Source organism: Phacochoerus africanus, chromosome 2, assembly GCF_016906955.1.
Source record: "Phacochoerus africanus isolate WHEZ1 chromosome 2, ROS_Pafr_v1, whole genome shotgun sequence".
NCBI lineage: Eukaryota > Metazoa > Chordata > Mammalia > Artiodactyla > Suidae > Phacochoerus > Phacochoerus africanus.
In genome coordinates this window covers 76,712,304-76,732,648 of record NC_062545.1, presented here as the reverse complement: position 1 = coordinate 76,732,648, position 20,345 = coordinate 76,712,304, and the positions used below count along the sequence as shown (strand labels likewise).

The 20,345-nt window shown below is 40.1% G+C and overlaps 1 protein-coding gene across 4 annotated transcripts in view; it reads left to right on the top strand.

Annotated features, from left to right (window-relative positions):
* Positions 1–5,669: 5,669 nt before the first annotated feature.
* Positions 5,670–20,345, top strand: part of CDK19 (cyclin dependent kinase 19) — a 198,569-nt gene continuing 183,893 nt past the window's right edge. For 3 of the 4 annotated variants that reach the window (XM_047762707.1, XM_047762731.1, XM_047762698.1), the window contains exon 1: positions 5,670–6,053. In XM_047762707.1, the coding sequence (XP_047618663.1) occupies positions 5,926–6,053 (128 nt within the window). In that variant the 5' untranslated portion in view covers positions 5,670–5,925. The remainder of the gene's footprint in view (positions 6,054–20,345) is intronic. The other variant, XM_047762725.1, reaches the window with a different exon arrangement.

The window sequence follows — 20,345 nt, the reverse complement described above, 5'->3', positions numbered from 1 at the left end:
GCAATGCCAGATCCGAGCTGCATCTGCGACCTACACCACGGCTCATGGCAATGTTGGATTTTTTTTTTTGTCTTTTTGCCTTTTCTAGGGCCGCACCTGTGGCATATGGAGGTTCCCAGGCTAGGGATCTAATCAGAGCTACAGCTGCCAACCTACGCCACAGCCACAGCAACATGAGATCCGAGCCGGGTCTGCAACCTACACCACAGCTCACGGCAACGCCAGATCCTTAACCCACTGAGCAAGGCCAGGGATCGAACCCGCAACCTCATGGTTCTTAGTCAAATTCGTTAACCACTGCGCCATGACGGGAACTCCACAATGTCGGATCTTTAACCCACTGAGCGAGGCCAGGGATTGAACCTGTGTCCTCATGGATATTGGTCAGATTAATTTTTGCTGTGCCACTATGGGAACTCTATCCATCCATTTGTTGGTGGACATTTAGGTTGTTTCCATGTCTTGGCTATTGTGAATAGTGCTGCCATGAACACAGGGGTGCATGTACTTTTTTTTTTTTTTGGTCTGCACTTGTGGCATCTGGAAGCACCCCCAGGGCCAAGGATCGAATCTGAGACATAGCTGCAACCTATGCCACAGCTGTGGCAACCCTGGATATATAATTCACTGCACTGGGCTGGGGATTGAACCTGAGCCTCTGCAGTTACTTGAGCCACTGCTATCAGATTCTTAACCCACTGTGCCACAGTGGGAACTTCCTGCACGTATCTTTTTGAATTATTGTTTTTTTTTCTGGATATGTACCCAGGAGTGGAATTGCAGGATCAAATGATAACTCTATTTTTAGTTTTCTGAGTTACCTCCATACTATGTTCCATAGTAGTTGTACCAACTTACACTCCCACTAACTGTGTAGGTGGGTTCCCTTTCTCCATACCCTGTCCAGCATTTATTATCTGTAGACTTTTTGATGATGGCCATTCTGACTGGTGTGAAGTGGCACCTCATTGTAGTTTTGATTTACATTTCTCTAATAATGAGCAATGTTGAAAATATTTTCATGTGCTTTTTAGTCACCTATCTGTCTTTTTTGGATAAATGTCTATTTAGGTCTTCATTTTTTTTCTCTTTGACTGGGTTGTTTTGTTGTTGTTGATTTGTATGAGCTATTTGTGTATCTTGGAAATTAAGCCCTTCTCGGTCACATTGTTTGTAAATATTTTCTCTCAGTCCTTATGTTGTTTTTTGCTTTATTTATGATTTCCTTTGCTATGTAAAAGCTTATAAATTTGATTAGATTCCATTTACTTATTTTTCTTTTTTATTATATGAATTTTATTATATTTATAGTTGCACAGCCATCATAACACCACAGCTGTGGCAACTCCAGAAACTTAACCCACTTTGCCGGGTGGGGGATTGAACCCAGGCTGCTGCTGAGACAACACCAGATCCTTAAAGCACTGTGCCACAGCAGGAACTCCCCTGTTTGTTTATTTTTGTTTCTATTTCTCTTGCCTTGGGAATAGAGAACACTGGTATGATTTATGTCAGAGAATGTTTTGCTTATGATCTCTTCTAGGAGTTTTATGGTTTAATGTCTTATGTTTAAGTCTTTAAGCAATTTTGAATTTATTTTTGTGTATGGCATGAGGGTGTGTTCTAACTTCATTGATTAGCATGTGGCCATCCATCCAATTTTCCCAACACCACTTGCTGAAGAGACTGTCTTTTTCCCATTGTCTATTCTTGAGAGATTTGTGCCTTTATATCCCTATATTAGTCACTGGATGTAGATTGCTCTAGGAAAATGATGAGGTGAGGTAGCAACGTGGCTCTTTAGCTAAGGTAGTTCCTGGAGAGGGCTGACGGCTGAAAGGCTCTCTGTGGCAGCACTTCCAGCAGCTTGGGGTAACAGTACATCTTTTAGTTCCAAGGCGCCCTCTGGGAAGGTTTATTACAGCATCTACAAGGAGTATAATTGTAGGATACTGTTATATAATTTTAATTGATATTGCCAAGACCAAAATCTAATGTATGTATTGGTACATATCTTGTGAATATATGTTTCCACTGGCAATGCAAGAGAGTGCCTGTTTCCCCCATACTTGGTAATAAAGGGTGTGGTCAAACTTCCTGATTTTTTTAAGTCAAGCTTTTCATAATCTGTATTTGATTTTTTTCCCCCACACTCATGGCATATGGAAGTTCCCAGACCAGAGATCAAATCCACTCTGCGGTTGTGGCAATACTGGATCCTTAACCTGCCATACCACAAGGGAACTTCCTATATTTGATTTTTTACTAATACCTTTTTTCATATTCCATTTACTCCCAAGTGCACGTTCATTAAGCCCTAGCTCTGCAATGTACTCGATATTTCAGTTTGCTCATATGTAAAATTAGAATAAAACAACACACCTTTTTTTTTTTTTGCCTTTTGTCTTTTTAAGGGCCGCACCCACAGCATATGGAGGTTACCAGGCTAGGGGTCTAATCCGAGCTACAGCTGCCAGCCTACACCACAGCTCACGGCAATGCTGGATCCTTAACCCACTGAGTGAGGCCAGGGATCGAACTTGCAACCTCAGGGTTCCTACTCAGATTCATTTCTGCTGTGCCACAACAGGAACTCCATAAACTACATACTTTATAGGGGTATTTTAGGGACATAATGAATGCAAAAGCTCATATTTAAAAATAGCAACCTGGAGTTCCCGTTGTGGCTCAGTAGTAATGAATCCTACTAGTATCCCTGAGGATGTGGGTTCGATCCCTGGCCCCACTCAGTGAATTAAGGATTTGGTGAGCTGCAGTGTAGGCTGCAGACCCGGCTCAGATCTGGGTCTGTGGCTGTGGTATAGGCCAGCATCTGCAGCACCTATTTGACCCCTAGCCTGGGAACCTCCATATGCTGCGGGAGCGACCCAAGAAATTACAAAAAAGACAAAAAAACCAAACCAAAACAAAACAAAAAACCAAAAAAACCCCCCAAAACTGCTCCTATTCCTTTATATCCTATCTTATTATTAAAGCCAAAAACCTTGAAGTCATCTTGGATTATTCTCTATTCCTCAACCCCACACTTAATCACCAGATCCTGTTAAATTTGATTCACAAATATAAATCTGGTATCTGCCTTTTTCTCATAATCAGCACTATGCCTCTGCAGGTCCTTGTATTTTACAAGAATTACTGCAATAGCTTCTTTACTGCTCATACCCTCTTGTAATCTATCCCGAACATTGTTGTCAGAAGGATTTTTTTTTTTAAATACACAACATTGATTACTTCTTAGCTCAAAAGTCTTCAATGGCTTTCCTTCTTTCTTTCTTTGGCTTTTTAGGTCCATACCCCCGGCATACTGAAGTTCCCAGGCTGGGGGTCAAATTGGAGCTATAGCTGCCAGCCTACACCACAGCCCAAGCAATGCTGGATCCTTAACCCACTGAGCGAAGCCACGTCCTCATGGATATTAGTCAGGTTTGTTATCCCTGAGCCACTACTGGAACTGGCTTTCTACTGACTATAGAATGAGGGAATCTAAAGTTTCTGCTTGATATATATAGGTCTTCTTAATGTGATCTCTGCTTATCTCTCCAGTCTCTTCTTAGCCATCCCTTTCCCTGCCTTAAACTGTAATGTTCAAGCTGGTTGGATTCACCAGAATATATCAGATTCTCTCCTGACATATGTATGTGCCACTCTGCCAGAAATAATTCCCTGCTCCCTGCTTCCCAACTTCTTCAAAGAAGAGTCTTTAAATTTTGGCTCAAACCTACCACTTTTTATGATGCCCTCCCTAACTCCTCTGGAAGTCCCCCTACTCTATATTGCTCTTTGTTCCCACAGAGTTTATTTTTACTTATTTTTTTAGGCTTTTTTTTTTTGGCCTGCACCTGCAGCATATGGAAGTTCCCAGGCTAGGGAGCTACAGCTGCAACCTACACCACAGGTCAGGGCACTGAGGGATCCTTAAACCACTGACCCAGGCCAGGGATCGAACCCACATCCTCATGGATACTAGTAGGGTTCCTTACCACTGAGCCACGACGTGAGCTCCCACTTTATTTATTTATCTTCTTCTTCTTCTTTTTTTAAAGGGCTGCATACAGAGGTTCCCAGGCTAGGGGTAGAATTGGAGCTGTAGCCGCAGGCCTACACCGTAGCAACGCAGGATCCAAGCCACGTCTGCAACCTACACCACAGCTCACTGCAAGGCTGGATCCTTTACTCACTAAGCGAGGCCAGGGACTGAACCTGCATCCTCATAGATGCTAGTCAGATTCGTTAACCCCAGAGCTGCAAGGGGAACTCCCCACAGTTTATTTTTAATTTGCTTGCATGTTGATTTTAACATGTTTTAATCTCCGGATGGAAAAGACCAATTTTAGCTGGTATCTGCAGCACTTACCATAGTACCTGGAAATAACAGACAATCAGATACTTCACGATTTACTTCAAGATCTGAGGAAATTTTCCAGGAAACTAACTGTTGTAATAAATAAATGACCCCCCCCATCCAGTTTTCCAAGTTTCTTCCAAAACCTAGCAGGCAAGTCACTCTTAACTTTCCTTACCACATTAGGTAAAATTGACTATTTCCTCCTCTTGTGCTTTCACTGAATGTGGTATGTTAAGTCCTATCATAGCACCAATGATTTTTAAGATTGTATCCCAAGCATCTGATACGTTTTAGGCACGCAATAATGAACCAACATTCACCTTAAGGAGATTTAAACATTCTAGGAAAACGTCACTGTTAGGCATAAACCTTAAGACACTCTATACAATCCAATCTAAATGATTGTTTTTAAATTGCTGCATCCTGCAGGCACTTTAATAGTTCTCAGACAGTTGGCCAAAAGCTTGGCTACGGGAATCGCTTATGCTAGGAGGAGACTACGACTAGAGCGCCAAGGATGGGCTGCTAGGACCTTTAAGTTACAGGTTTTCAGGCCGACGCCGACGGTAGAACCAGGAAACCGCTAAAAGTTCAGTTTTTGAAATACGGTTTTTGCACCGTAAAGAAAAAAGATTAACCTATCAGAAAGAACCGAGCACATCCAATTACCAATCAAGAGCCGGAAAGAAGCCAAAGCAGGGATACCCACGCACCAACGAGGACGTCATTCTTAAGTCTCCGCCAATGAGCTGTTGGATGCGGGACGGGGCAGGAGGCGGACCAACTGCCACCAAAAACAAACAACAATCTGCAGTACAACTGCTCTCACCACAGTCCTCGCCTAGCAAACCACTGGAGGAAACTCGTGGGCAAAGCCCTTGTTAAATACTTTCCAGTCTCCTCCTCTCCTGGGGGCAGTTATAATAGAGTACCTTCCTTACACCAGAAAAAGGACCTTCTTTCCACCAGCTCCCACAAACTCGCAGAAAGCACACTGCAAGTTTGCACTTTCTACCTTCACAGGAACTAGCAGTCCAACGCTACCTGAGGGGGGAGGGGCGGCCTCAGTGCGCAAGCGTGCATGTCTTGCAGAGGCGGGGCTGTAGCGGCCCAAGGCAACTTGGGTATTGTATTTCGTTCTACCGCATCACTCAACTGTTACTGAGGCTTATGGAACTACATTTCCCAGGAGCCTCCGCGGCCTCGGGGCGGGAGGGATGGTTCGTTAATGAGCTCGAGGAAGCCGCGGCGCGGCCCACCAGGTTCCAAAACAAGGAAATGAAGGGGGGAGGCGGGACTGAGGGTGCCTGTAGGAGCCGCAGCCGCCGCCGCTGCCGCCGCCGCCGCCGCAGAGGAGGAGGAGGTGGAGGAGGTGGCCGCCGTGGCCGCCGAGGAGTCCCTTGCTGAAGGCGGATTGCCGGGCGGCGGGCGGCGCGCGCGCGCCCCAGAGGCGGTTGTTGGAGAAGTGGAGCGGCGGTCGCGGGGGGGAGGAGGAGGAGGAGGAGGGACTGAGCGGCGGCGGCCCCCGCGTCCCGGTGCCTCTATGGGGAAAGCAGACAATGGATTATGATTTCAAGGCGAAGCTGGCGGCGGAGCGGGAGCGGGTGGAGGATTTGTTTGAGTACGAAGGGTGCAAAGTGGGACGCGGCACCTACGGGCACGTCTACAAGGCGAGGCGAAAAGATGGGTAAGAGCAGGGGCGGGGGGAGTAGGCTCGTTCGGGTCCTCGCCCTGCCCGCGACCGCGCGGGATGGGTGGGTCGGAGCCCGGACGGGCCAAGCCCGGGGGGCGAGGCGGACGTGGTCCCGGGGCCGCGTCCCGAGGCGGACTCTGTGGGACACGGGTTCTGCCCGCTCGCGCGGGCCCCGTCGCGCCCCTCAAACTCCTGCGGCGCAGCCCCGTCGCGGGGTGTCGGTTCCGTCCCGGAGGGCACCCTCCGCGTGCATGGAACTGGCGGCGGGACTCGAGTTGGGACCTCGGTTGGATGTGGAGTTTGCGGGGCTTTGGTCTCCGGGGGAGACGCAGAGGTCTGAGAGAGCCTTGCCGAGGAGTTGCCGCTCTGGCCCTCGGTTGGTGACGGTCGTGGTGGAACTTCCAATCGGCTGAGCGCCTCCCGGGGGCGGAGGTTTGAAACCTCGCCGAGGTCTCCGTCGGGCTGCCGAGTGCCTGGGTCCTCGCCAGCCTCACGGGTCTGAGCCGTTGGGCACCTTTTCCCTGGGGGAGAGCCAGCGCTCTGGCCCCTCCGCGCAGTCCCTTCAGTCCCTGTGGAAAACCCGGCCACTTCTCCACCTCGCTTCGCCCACCTCCGATCTTGCTTTCTCACACTCTCCATTCCGCACCTTCCCTTGAATGTAGACCTTCTGAGAGACCAACCGGGTTTTGCCCGCAGAACTTAAAGAGTTCGCTGTGGTAACCCATCCCATCCTCCAGCAGCCTCCCCTTGGGTATTCTTAGGTTCTCCACTCCATCCTCTGCCAAGCGGCTGCGTGCTGCGGTTTATTGGGCACCTAGATTACCCATAACGGAATTCAAGTGGCACGGAGTTGGGCCAGAACCCTTGTTTTCCTTGGACTTGAAAGAAAATCATAGGAAGCCCGTCCTGATTGTTCTCTTAGGAGGGCACAGGGCTCTCCAGTACAGGTGGAACCAGCTCCCTGCCTGAGAAGGGTAGGTTTAAACAAGTCATCACCGCAGGGCCCATCCTGGCAGAAATTCCACTTCCCCAGAGTTAGGGAGCCGGGGAACATCTGCCTGTCCCACTTAGTCTTTGAAGACGGTCAAAGTGTGGAAGAGAGGTTTTAGGATCATAGCGAAAAATTGCTGAATGAACAGAGTATCCGTCACCGTGACGTTAGTAAGATCTGAAGTGCTGCTTATCGTTCTTCCACACTCTGTTGTAATTGATAAGGTTGATTGATGAACTCTAGGACCAAAGTAGGTAGGGGATGTGTACGTGTGTGCACTAATTTTATACAGGGAACGAGAAAGCACAACTCTATAAACTGGTTTATCATAAAGTATGGTGAAAACTGCAAAGTACTTAAAATTGTAAAGGGTTGTTATTATTGCATATAATTTTTTCCTCTTGTTATAACTGAACGGGTCCCCTAGAATTCAGTTGTTTGTAAACCTTTCTCATGATTCTTTTAGTTAATTGCCATATGTCCCTGCTTAAGTATCTTGGAATGTGAAGTACTATAATTAAGTTGTATTTTGTTTTTGGAATATCCACTCTCCTTGTTATACTGGTGTCCCTCTGGGAATCTTATCAGATACATTTGGGGAAAGCACATCTAGCTTTACTATTTGGACGTTGACACTGTAAAACAAATCAGAAGTGTTCTTCATCCTCCTCACACTAACTTTGTAATGTACTTGGCCTGGAATTAAAAAAAATGTACTTAATTTTGTTGTTAAAATAGCTTTTTTTGAAGGCAGCTTTTGAGAAAAGTTAAAAATTCTACTTATGAATTGTATTTGAATAGCATGAGCTACAACAAAAACCAGATAATTTAATTCCTGCTTCTCTTTGTTCTTTTTGAATATTTTCCCCTCTAATAAAATTCTTGATTTGAATACACTTTTTTTCCTTGAGTGAAATTTGTTTGATTAGAATTAATAAAGCCCTAGTAAAGATCAGTTTGGATATCTTCAAAATATTATGCTTTAAAAAGACTTTTTCAAATCTGAAAGCATAACTTTTTTTTGGCTGTGCTCCTGGCATGTGGACATTCCTGGGTCAGGGATGGAACCTGTGCCACAGTTTCAACCTGCACCACAGCTGGATCTGGTAACACGGAATCCTTAACCCACTGTGCCACAAGGGACTGTCCTGAAAGCATTACTTTAAATCTCTATGTGTGAGAAAAATCAGTATAAAGATTTTTGTCTTGGACCAAGAGTTTAGTTGAGATTTGAGGCTTTAAACACCCACATGTCTTGTGGGTGGGTAGCAGGATTAGTTTTATGTTCATTGATACCATTGATTTGAAAGAACAGAAATCTTTTAGTGATGGCTCTAAATTGTGATACACATTTGCATGGTAAAGGATATTACACTCTGATTATGATAATTACAGGTTAGCCCTTTCCAGAATTGATTTTGGTTAATTCAGAAAAAATGTATATTGATGTTTGAGGGAGCAAGAGAAATCACAGGAGTACCTTAAAGAGGAACTATTTTGGTGAATATAATGCAGCATATAACCAAAAACTTGTTCAGGTGTCTAAAAGAAACACTGGAAGAAGTAATGTAACATAAAACATAATTAGAAAAGTTTCTGCTTATAGTTTAATACCACAGTTTACAAAACCTTAGAATGCTATTTCCCTTGAAACGTGACTTTAACTTAGGTCATATTAATTATACTACATAAATTTATAACATACTGGAAATGTAAAATTTACATCTGGGTTTTTTTTGCCTTTAATAAAAATGTTATTTGTTCCATCTTTTTATTTTGAAGGAAGAGGGTCTTTTGACCCAACTATCTTTTTTTTTTTCTTTAAATCAGGCTTAAAACTTAATATTGAAGAGAAACTAGACTTTTATTATGAACAAGATTTATAATACCATTTTTCTTTCAACATTAGTAAAAAGTTACATAACAGCATGGTTGCAAATCTCAAGATCATGTTTATCAAGTTTGAAACACTTCTTATTTTGATTGATAAAGGAATATTGTTAATAAGTTCTTCTGTGAATAAGACTTTCAGACAAACATGATTCCATAGGATAGTGTTATGTCTGAAAACTGTTGTACCCAACAATACTGCTATTCAACTTTGCAGTCATTCATTTAGTCTTTTGAACCACTCCAATAAAAGAATGCTCCTTTTTGGAGATGTTTTGAAATACAGTAATTGAAAATGAAATGGCTGACAGAGACATTTTACAGAGTTTCAGTTTTGCCTTAGGGTTTCATGTCTTAATGTGTATAATGAAATTTTTCACAATGTATGTAGTAGGTACATGTAGATACATATAGGTACATAATAGATACATTAGTGTCTGGCTGTTTTTGATGCATTTTTTACATTTGGTTCTAAAGTAGATGATTGTATTTGCGTTTTGGGTAGACTTCCCAAAAAGTAAAGATGTATCAGTATAGGAGTTCTTTAGAGGCACAGCAGAGTTGTTGCTACTGTTGTGTGGGTTTGATCCCTGGCCCAGGAACTTCCACATGCCCTGGGTGTGGCCAAGAAAAAAAAAAGATGTATCATTGGTCATAGCATTTTAGAACTTTGAAGAGTTTCAGATCATCTAGTCTAATTTCCTCTTTTTACAAATGAGAAAACCAGAGCTTTTAGAATTTGTCATGTGCATAGTCTTGCAAAGACGAGCCTATAATCCAGATCTCTTGACTCTTGAGTTCTTGCATTTTCTAATGTCTTTTCCTTCTTAATACTTTGGGAGAAAAAACCAAAAAAGACAATATTGCCTCCAGTTTTGACAATTTTATTGGATAAATTTTTTCCAGGCAAAGCATACTATATATTGAAAATACGGAAAAGGAAAAGTATCACATATGAGGGGCATTTTGAAAAAGTGTAGGCCTTTAGATTCAGTCACATATAGCTGCTTCTCATCTGGTTTCTCTCCATCTTCACTGTCATTACTTTTGGCCATCATCTCTAATTTGCCCAGTAGCCAAACTGGTCTCTGCCATTTGTCTTTCCTCACTGTAATTCAAGATCCAAGTTGCTGCCAGAGTTATTTTCCTACAAAATAAAATCCATCTTATCTCTTCTTGGAAAACTACATTCTCCTGCTCATACGGTTACATCAGATCTTAATTCCTTAATTTGGCATGGAGAGCCATTTGCATTTGGATCCTAAAGTCTTCAGTCCTTACCATCTATGCCTTTACACCTGCCCTTATCTCCCTCTTTTCCCATTGTGTTCAAGCCATATGCTTTTATAGCATTCAACTGCTCAGATTTTCTAGAATTTGCTGGGTCCTTTCCATGTCTCATTTTCTTTTTTCTATGCTCAGCCAGCATGATGTTCTGCCCTTCCTCCCCCCCACCCCCACAGACCTGGGAAACTCCTACTCACGCTTCAACACCCAATTCAAATAGCTTTTCTTCTTGAAGCCTGCCCTTAATCACCCAGTGTATTCATCTGTGCTTCTGTCCTTCTTTGTTCTTACGTGTATACTATTACTATGATATTCATCTGCCTTATAAGCTGTTAGTTAAAAATTGGTCATCATCATCATCTTCCCATTTCCAGCACCTTGTACAGGGTTGGGCATGTAATTACACACAAAAATCTTATTAAGTTAAAAAAAATTCCTTAAATTGGTAAACATACTTAACTGATGTTTTTAGTAATTGTTTTGAAAACCTGAAATATAGTTACATGAGGTAAGCAGTTTAATGTAAATATTTATAAAGTACTAACTAGGTCTAGTGTAATTTTTTTCTCTAAGAAATTTTATGCTTCATTTCAAGGCATTTGATACATTTCTTTTAATGGATGGATGAGTAACATAGGTAATTTTTTTGAGTTAAACATTTTTTCTCTTAGATCAGTTCTTTTAAAAGTGCTAGACTGTAGTAATCCGTCTTATGTGCTTTTACTATCTATTTTATAGAGATTTTTATAGAGATTTGTAGAAAATGTCAGTATTGAAATGTATTTTAGGAAAGTGTTTGATATTATAGATTCATGTTAAAAATTAAGTGAACATTGGCTTATGTTTGACTGGTTCTTCATTTATGTACTGTAAGCCTTCAAAACTTTATTTTTGAGGCCAAGGGGAAATGTGCTTTTTAATGAAATTTGATTGTCTAAGAGTAGTGGTTGACCAACTTTTTCTGTAAAAAGGCAGCTGCTAAATAGTTTAGGTTTTGTGGGCCATACCGTCTATGTCACAGTTACTTGAATCTGCTGTTGTAATGCTAAAGTATCCACAGACAATTTATAAATGAATACAGATTAAACTGGCTGTGTCGTAATAAAACAAAACAAATCAAAACAAAACAGGTGTGGGCTGTATTTGGCCTACAGGCTATACTTTGCCAACCCTTAGTCTAGAGCAGTAATGTCCAGTAGGACTTTCTGCAGTGATGAAAATGCGTCTGTGCTGTCCACTATGGCAGCCACAAGCAACTATGGCTCAAGAAACAAGGTCAGTATGACTGACCAACTGACTAGTGGCTATGATACTGGACTTTGCAGGTTTAGAGTTTTCTGAACAAGTAGCTTGGCAACACAATTCTCAAATCCATGAATTGACCTTTTAATTAAAAGTATAGGAGTTCCTGTTGTGTCTCAGTGGATTAAGAACCCGACAGTGGGGTCTGTGGGGGATGCGGGTTGGATCCCTGGCATTGCTCAGTGGGTTAATGGGTTAAGGATCCTGCGTTGACACAAGCTGAGGTGTAGGTCACACATGCGGCTTGGATCCAGAGTTACTGTGGCATAGGTCCTAGCTGCAGCTCTCATTCAGCCCCTAGCCCAGGAACTTCCACATGCCAGGTGCAGGCATAAAAAGAGAAAGAAAAAAGATAAATGACAGTGTGGACAAATGAAATAGGAAAGTTCATGTTTTTTCTTTCAAGTTGGAGAAAATTTGAGGCTGAAATAGTTTGATGAAGCAAACCAATACTCAAACTAACTGAAAAGCTGGCAAATTATACATGGAATCAAGGATATTGACTTTTTTTTTTGGCTGTGCTTGTGGCATGTGGAAGTTTCAGGGACAGGAATCAATCCCACACCATGACAGTGACCCAAGCCACTGTAGTGACAATGATGGACTCTTAACCTACCCTTAACTTACTGTGCTACAAGATCATTAAAAAAAAGGGTATATGTGTTTAGTAAGTAGTAAGTGCATGTGTATAAAAAAGATTATACAATGTTTTATTGTAAGCCTTCTCTTTCCCAATTACCCATTTCCTTTTCTAGAAGCAGCTGTTCTTGGTTTTACTTTTTAGAGACATTTTCTTGGGAGTATGTATATTTAATAAGTGGAAGTGTGCTGTACAGTTTCTTCTCTATATTTTTAAAATTAAAAAAATTTTTATATTTATTTATTTATTTGCTTTTTAGGGCTGTATCCATGGCATATGGAGGTTCCCAGGCTAGGGGTCGAATCATAGCTACAGCTGCCGGCCTATGCCACAGCCACAGCAATGCAGAATCTGAGCCGTGTCTGTGACCTACACCACAGCTGACAGCAACATCGGATCCTTAACCCACTGAGCAAGGTCAGGGATTGAACCCGCATCCTCATGGATACTAGTTGAATTCATTTCCTCTGCGCCACAGTGGGAACGCCTCTTCTCTATATTTTTTAACCTTATATATAACTTGACCATTATATATCTTATGTATAGAGATGCCTAGTTCCTTGTAATAGTTTCATTATATTCCATTGTATTGACTTAGATAATTTATATAACTATCCCTCTTGGGTGTTTAAGCTGTCTCCAGTCTTTTTCTAGTACATTATGGTGAATAGCCTAGTAGGTACATTATTTTGTGCACATTAATATTGCTGTAAGTGAAGTGTCTAGAAGCTGCTTAACTTTGGATGTGATGGCTTGAAATGATTTGCAAATATGATGAAGCACAAGATATAAATCTCTAAAGACTGGAGATAGGAGGGCTAAGAATAAAGAAGAGAAATATTAAGGCTTAAAAAATCATTATTAATACATCAAAAATGAGTTCAAAATATTAGTTTGCATAGGAAATTCAGGTTACTGTTTTGGCAGCATGGGAAAGGCATATCTGAGTTTTAGCTAGGAAAGAAGTAGATCAATGGAAAGGATTTTTGGTACAGTGGATTTCAGTATTGGTGAATTAAGAATTTTTACTTTTGTGTAATATATTTTTGAATTAAATATGCTGGATAAAAAATGTGATGTTAAATTGTTATTTGTTTTGCAAAATGCTCAGTAGTGTATAAAGTTTAGACATCAATATAGAAGGCTTGAAGGCAACATATTACAATTTGGAATTTTCTTGGTGGTAAATGATTAAATATTTCACTAATATGTTTTTAAAGATCAGTTCTCTTGTGAGGTTGTGACTATATGATTTAGTGCAGCTTTGGATTCTAAAACAAAGGGACAAGACACTTTTTTTTCAAAGAGCGTTCTAATATTTTGACCTACTGATATGACTATTTTTTTAAAAACACGTAGTTTTTAAGGTCTAGAGCCGTAAAGAGGTGGCTGATGGAGCTATTTAAAGATTTTTGTCCATTTATAAATAGCTGATAGTCCAACACTTCCTGTAATAGCCATTTTGAGCATGCATTGTGCAGGATAAAAGAGTGTCTCGAGAGAGAGGACAGGATGTAATTCAAGATACAAGTGTGCAGCAGTAGTTTTTTTATTGAGGATTTGAATTCTTATGCAGCAGTGAGTGATGGATCAAAGAGAAATAAAAACCTGTCAAGTCCTCAAATAATTTATGTCCATATGAAACACCTTTAATTTCTAATAGAATAAGTCTTTATTAAGGAAAAACATACACTCCTTATAGAGGCTTTAAATCTGTTGTGTATTTTCTATTTAAAAATATTATTTCAATGAGACTTTATAGTTGATCTCAGTTACTGAGGTGAATAGGATCAGGATATGGATTTAATTACCAAGCAGGCCAACTAACTTTGTTTTGTTTTGTGACCACAGAGCAAAGCCCTGTCAGGGAAAAATGTTTTGCGGATATTTATAGGTATTTATATTTGGACAGAAAGGTGAGTCCATGGCTTCTGGAAAAATAAGCTAAACCTTTCATTTTGCCTCATAGGTGGGTTAGTTGCATCTTTCTGTAGGAAAGTTATTTTCATTATGATTGTTAGGTAAGCTCACCAGTCAAAGAAACAAGCAGTTTGAGGAACAAACTATCTTACTTTTTTACAAAAGTGAGTTTCCTTTTCCCCTTTCCCTTTTACAATTATATTTGCATTAAGAGAGTTCCATGCAGGACTAGTGGTCAGGACTCTGCACTTTCACTGTTGTAGCCCAGGTTCAATCCCTGGTCTGTAAACTGACATCCCACATCAAGCCACTGCATGCTTTGGCTATGGGGAAAAAAAGAGTGACTTAAACACTGAGTGAATCTGAATCCTGTAGTTTTGAATTTTGGTACAAATAAAAAAAAGTTGTTTTTTTTTTTTTTTTTTTTGGCTGCGCCTATGCCATTAAGAACTTCTGGGGGCCAGGGATTGAACTTGTGCCACACCTGTGACCCAAACCACAGCAGTGAAAACGCTGGATCCTTAACCTGCTGTGCCACCAAGAGAACTCCTAAAAATATATTTTGACCACCGTTTCTTCTGAAAATTTGTATGTAATTTGAGCTTGTGTAACTTAGAAAGCCAGTTCTATTAATTAATTTCTCAGCAATCTTTTAATCTTTATAGTATATTTGTATCAGAGTGGTAATATTTTTATTTTTATGCTATTAAAATTTATTATTTAAAATAATAGGAGATCCTGTCATGGCTCAGCAAAAATGAATCTTACTAGCATCCACGAGGACGCGGCCTGACTCAGTGGGGTTAAGGATCTGGCGTAACCTTGAGCTATGGTGTAGATCACAGACATGGCTCAGTTCTGGTGTTGCTGTGGCTGTGCTGTAGGTCAGCAGCTACAGCTCCAATTCGACCCATCGCCTGGGAACCTCCATATGCCAAGGGTGCAGCCCTAAAAAGACAAAAAAAGTTGCACATGACTAAATAAACTTCAACAGTACAGTTGTACATAAGATGACAACTAAAAGCCTTCCTTCTCACTGTCCACTCCCAAGCCTCCTTCACTTCTCAGAGGTACCCAGTATTAACTGTTACTGTTTTAAGTTTTGCTGGTGCTTACCATTCTAACTTTAAGTAACATACATGTAATTCTCTGTCTTGATTTAACTACTTTAGGCAGTTTCTGTTTACTTTCCATTTGAAAAGATGAGAAATTTTTTGGGATCTCACTACCTCCTGTTTCCCATTTCCTCTCTCAACCTTCAAATTCATTACCTTTGTTATTTTACTTTTTTTGTGGTTAATATTTTTTATGACTTTATATATATATATCTATAATTTTTTTTTTTTGTCTTTTGTCTTTTTAGGGCCGCACCCACAGCACATGGAGGTTCCTGGGCTAGGGGTGGAATTGGAGCTGTAGCTGCCACCCTACACTACAGCCATAGCCACAGCCACAGCAATGCCAGATCCGAGCCGTGTCTGCGACCTACACCACAGCTCACAGCAACGCCAGATGCTTAACCCACTGAGGAAGGCCAGGGATTGAACCCACAACCTCATGATTCCTAATCAGATTCATTTCTGCTGCTCCAAGATGGGAACTCCTAAACTATAAACTTACATTTCTTTTTCTTGGTTTGTCAATGTAGATATTATTTGCGGTCCTTCTGCTATGAACGACTACATATTTTTCCTACTCTCTCCATCTCTCGATTTTTAAAGTAAAATTTTTATGGCTTCCTGTTTTTTTCTCTTTTTTTGTCTATGGGTTGATTTTTATTTTTTTATTTTTATTTTTATTTTTTTTTGTCTTTTGCCTTTTCTAGGGCTGCTTCCTGCAGCATATGGAGGTTCCCAGGCTAGGGGTCTAATCTGAGCTGTAGCTGCTGGCTTATGCCCCAGCCACAGCAACGTGGGTTCCCAGCCACGTCTGCAACCTGTGCCACAGCTCACGGCAATGCCAGATCCTTAACCCACTGAGCAAAGCCAGGGATGGAACCCATAACCTCATGGTTCCTAGTTGGATTCGTTAACTACTGCGCCACTACGGGAACTCCTGTGGATTGATTTTTAAAAGTGAACACCAGAAACCATTCAACAGCTTTAAAATATTATGATTATGAAATTTATTAATTGCTGAATAAATTAGTATATTGAGATCCATGGAGAAGGAAAGGTATGCTTGTGTGCCAAATAAGTGCTGCTTGAAATAATCTTCCAGATATTAATGCCCAGTGGATCTTCTTAATTTATTTTGCCCTTTCTTCAAGTCTTCTGGGTCATACTCAAATGGCACTTTTTCTTTATATCCCATGTTTGGTTTTTCTTGGATTCTTTTTTGCTGTTGTTGGTTAGTTGATGTCTTTTTAAGTAGCTTTTTCATATAGGGCGTGTAGATTTTCTGAGTTCTTGCATGTCTGATAATGTTTTTTTCCTCATACTTGATTGATAGTTTGGCTGAATATAGAATTCTATATTAAGAATATTTTTCTTCTCAGAACCCAAAACTATTGCTTCATCGCTTTTGGCATTTCTTGTTGCTCATGGGAAGTTTCTTTATTGGAAACTTCATTTTTTTCCTCTGTGGAATCTCTTAGGAGTTTTCACTTTATTTATGCATTCTAAAGATTTACCAAAGTCTGTCTAGAAAATGTAGGTTTTTTTTTCCACTTAAATTATCTAGCTTTGTTTCCTGTGTCTTTTACAAATTATTTTTTGAATAGATGATCTGTGAATAAAACTTAAACTTCAGAAGTCGAAAAGTGGTATTCAGGAGCTTTAGTTGCATTGCCTTTATTCCTTTACTCCCCTTTTCCAATCCTGCCAGTTTCTTATGGATTAATGTATAGTCGATTTATAATGTTGTGCCAATTAATGCTGTACAGCAAAGTGACTCAGTTTCTTATAGATCTTTTAAGTGGGCTCTTTCTTTTGTCTTTGGTTTAGGACAGGTTATTTTATTGATTGATTGATTGATTGATTGATTGTCTTTTTAGGGCTGCACCCACAGTATATGGAAGTTCCAAGGCTGGGGTTGAATTGAGTTGCAGCTGCCAGCCATAGCCAAAGCCACATCTGTGACCTACACCACAGCTCACGTCAACACCAGATCCTTAACCCCCCAAGTGAGGCCCAGGATCGAACCCTCGTCCTCATGCACACTAGTTGGATTCCTTCCTGCTGAGCCACAATGGGAACTCTGCTTTCAGCCAGTTTTTATTTCCTATTCTTTAGTTCTCCTTCTGCTGCCTCATTTGTTCTCTTATTTTGGGTGTGCTTATTAAGAAATGTTGACCTTTGGGAGTTCCTGTTGTGGCTCAGGGTTACAAACCCAACTAGTGTACAATTTAGTGGGTTTTAGTACATTCATAGTGTTGTGCAACTGCCACCACTACTTAGTTCCAGAACATTTTCATTACCAGTGAAGGAAACTCCATACCCATTAAGCAGTTACTTCCCAATTTCCCCTTCCCCCAGATCCTGGCAAGCCCTATCTACTTTCTGTTATGAATTTGCCTATTGAGGGTATTTCATATAAATGAAATCATATTCCATGTGGTCTTTTGTGTCTGTCATCTTTCACTTGGCATAATGTTTTCAAGGTTCTTCCGTATTGTATTTTTGTGTCAGTACCTTACTGCTTTTTATGGCTGAATAATATACCATTGTATGGTTATACTCCATTTTGTTTATCTTTTCATTCATCGATGGAGATTTGCGTTGTTTCTACTTTTTGACTATTCTGAATAATGCTACTATGAACATTTATGGACAAGTGTTTGTTTGAATGTATGTTTTTCCTTTTGGAGCGGAATTGCGGGTCAGATGGTAATTCTGTGTTTAACTTTTTTAGGAACTGACAGATGTTTTCCACGATGGCTGCACTATTTTACATTCCTACCTACATTATATGAGGGCTCCAATTTCTTTTCATCGACAACACTTTAAGAAAAATACAGCCATTCTAGTGGATATGAAATAGTTATCTCATTGTGATGGGTCCCTCCTCCAGTTTTATTGAGATATAGTTAACATGTAATATTGTATTAGTTTAAAGTTATGTAACATAATGATTTTTGTTTATGTTTATATTGTCAAATGATTACTATAGTAAGTTTAGTTAACAAACATCACTTAATAGTTCATTACACACATTTTTTTATCTTGTGATGAATTTTTTTTAAGATTTATTCTCTTAGAAATTTTCAAATATATAATATAGTATTGTTAATTATAGTTACCACATTACATCTCCAGATATTATTTACCTTAAAACTGGAAATTTATACATTTTGATGACTTTGACCCATTTCTTCCACCCTCTATTCCTGTCCAGGTGAACTCTGGCAATAACCAACCTATTCTCTGTTTCCATGACTTCTGTTTTTATACATTCCACATGTTTAAGTGATATCATACAGTATTTGTCTTTCTCTGTCTGACTTATTTCACTTAGCATAGTGCCCTAAAGTTTCATTTATGTTGTTGTAAATAGCAAGATTTCATTCTTTTTTGTCACTAAATAGTAATCCATTGTATATATACACCACATTTTCATTTTTTTCTTTTCTTTTTGAATGATTTTTATTTTTTCCATTATAGTTGGTTTACAGTGTTCTGTCAATTTTCTACCGTACAGCAAAGTGACCTAATCCCACATACATATATACATTCTTTTTCTCACATTATCCTCCATCATGCTCCATCATAAGTGACTAGATATAGTTCCCAGTGCTACACAGCAGGATCTCCTTGCTTATACATTCCAAAGGTATAGTTTGCATCTATTAATCCCAGATTCCCAGTCCATCCCACTCCCTCCCCCTCCCCTTGGCAACAACAAGTCTGTTCTCCAAGTCCATGAGTTTCTTTTCTGTGGAAAGGTTCATTTGTGCCTATATAGTAGATTCCAGATATAAGTGATATCCTATGGTATTTGTCTTTCTCTTTCTGACTTCACTTCACTTAATATGAGTCTCTAGTTCGATCCATGTTGTTGCAAATGGCATTATTTTGTTCTTTTTTATGGCTGAGTAGTATTCCATTGTGTATATATACCACATCTTAATCCATTCATTTGTTGATGGACATTTAGGTTGTTTCCATGTCTTGGCTATTGTGAATAGTGCTGCAATGAACATATGGGTGCATGTGTCTTTTTCTTTCTTTCTTTTTTAATTACTTAGGCACATTTAATCTTCAAAATTTGATGAACCATTTAAATTACATAGTTTTAAAAATTTTATAGCTGGAGTACAGATCAGGTTAATTCTCCACTTTTCAATATGTTTCATAATCATATCTATAAAATTAGATTAAATATATTGATTAGTTTAATTTTCTGGGTTTCATGACACATCTGGAAGTGTTTTTTTTCAATTACTTGTTTTTTTTTTAAATGTAATGATTTTTTTTTTCGTTATAGCTGGTTTACAGTGTTCTGTCAGTTTTCTACTGTACAGCATGGTGACCTGGTTACACATACATGTATAGATTCTTTTTTCTCACATTATCATGCTCCATCGTAAATGACTAGATATAGTTCCCAGTGCTACACAGCAGGATCTCCTTGCTTATACATTCCAAGGCAATAGTCTGCATCTATTAACCCCAAGTTCCCAGTCCATCCCAGTCCCTCCTCCTCCCCCTTGGCAACCATGAGTCCATTCTTCAAGTCCATGATTTTCTTTTCTGTGGAAAGGTTCATTTGTGCCCTATATTAGATACCAGATATAAGTGTTATCCTATGGTATTTGTCTTTCTCTTACTGACTTATTTCACTTAGTATGAGAGTCTCTAGTTTGATCCATGTTGTTGCAAATGGCATTATTTTGTTCTTTTTTATGACTGAGTAGTATTCTGTGGTGTATATATACCACATCTTCCTAATCCAATCATCTGACAATGGACATTTAGGTTGTTTCCATGTCTTGGCTATTGTGAATAGTGCTGCAATGAACATGCAGGTGCATGTGTCTATTTCAAGGAAAGTTTTGTACGGATATATGCCCAAGAGTAGGATTGCTGGGTCATATGGTAGTTCTATGTATAGTTTTCTTTTTTCTTTTTTCTTTTTTTTGTCTTTTCTAGGGTCACACCTACGGCATGTGGAGGTTCCCAGGCTAAGGGGTCTAATCAGAGCTGTAGCCGCCGGCCTACTGCCACAGCCACAGCAAAGGCAGATCCGAGGTGCTTCTGTAACCTACACCACAGCTCATGGCAACACCAGATCCTTAACCCACTGAGTGAGGCCAGGG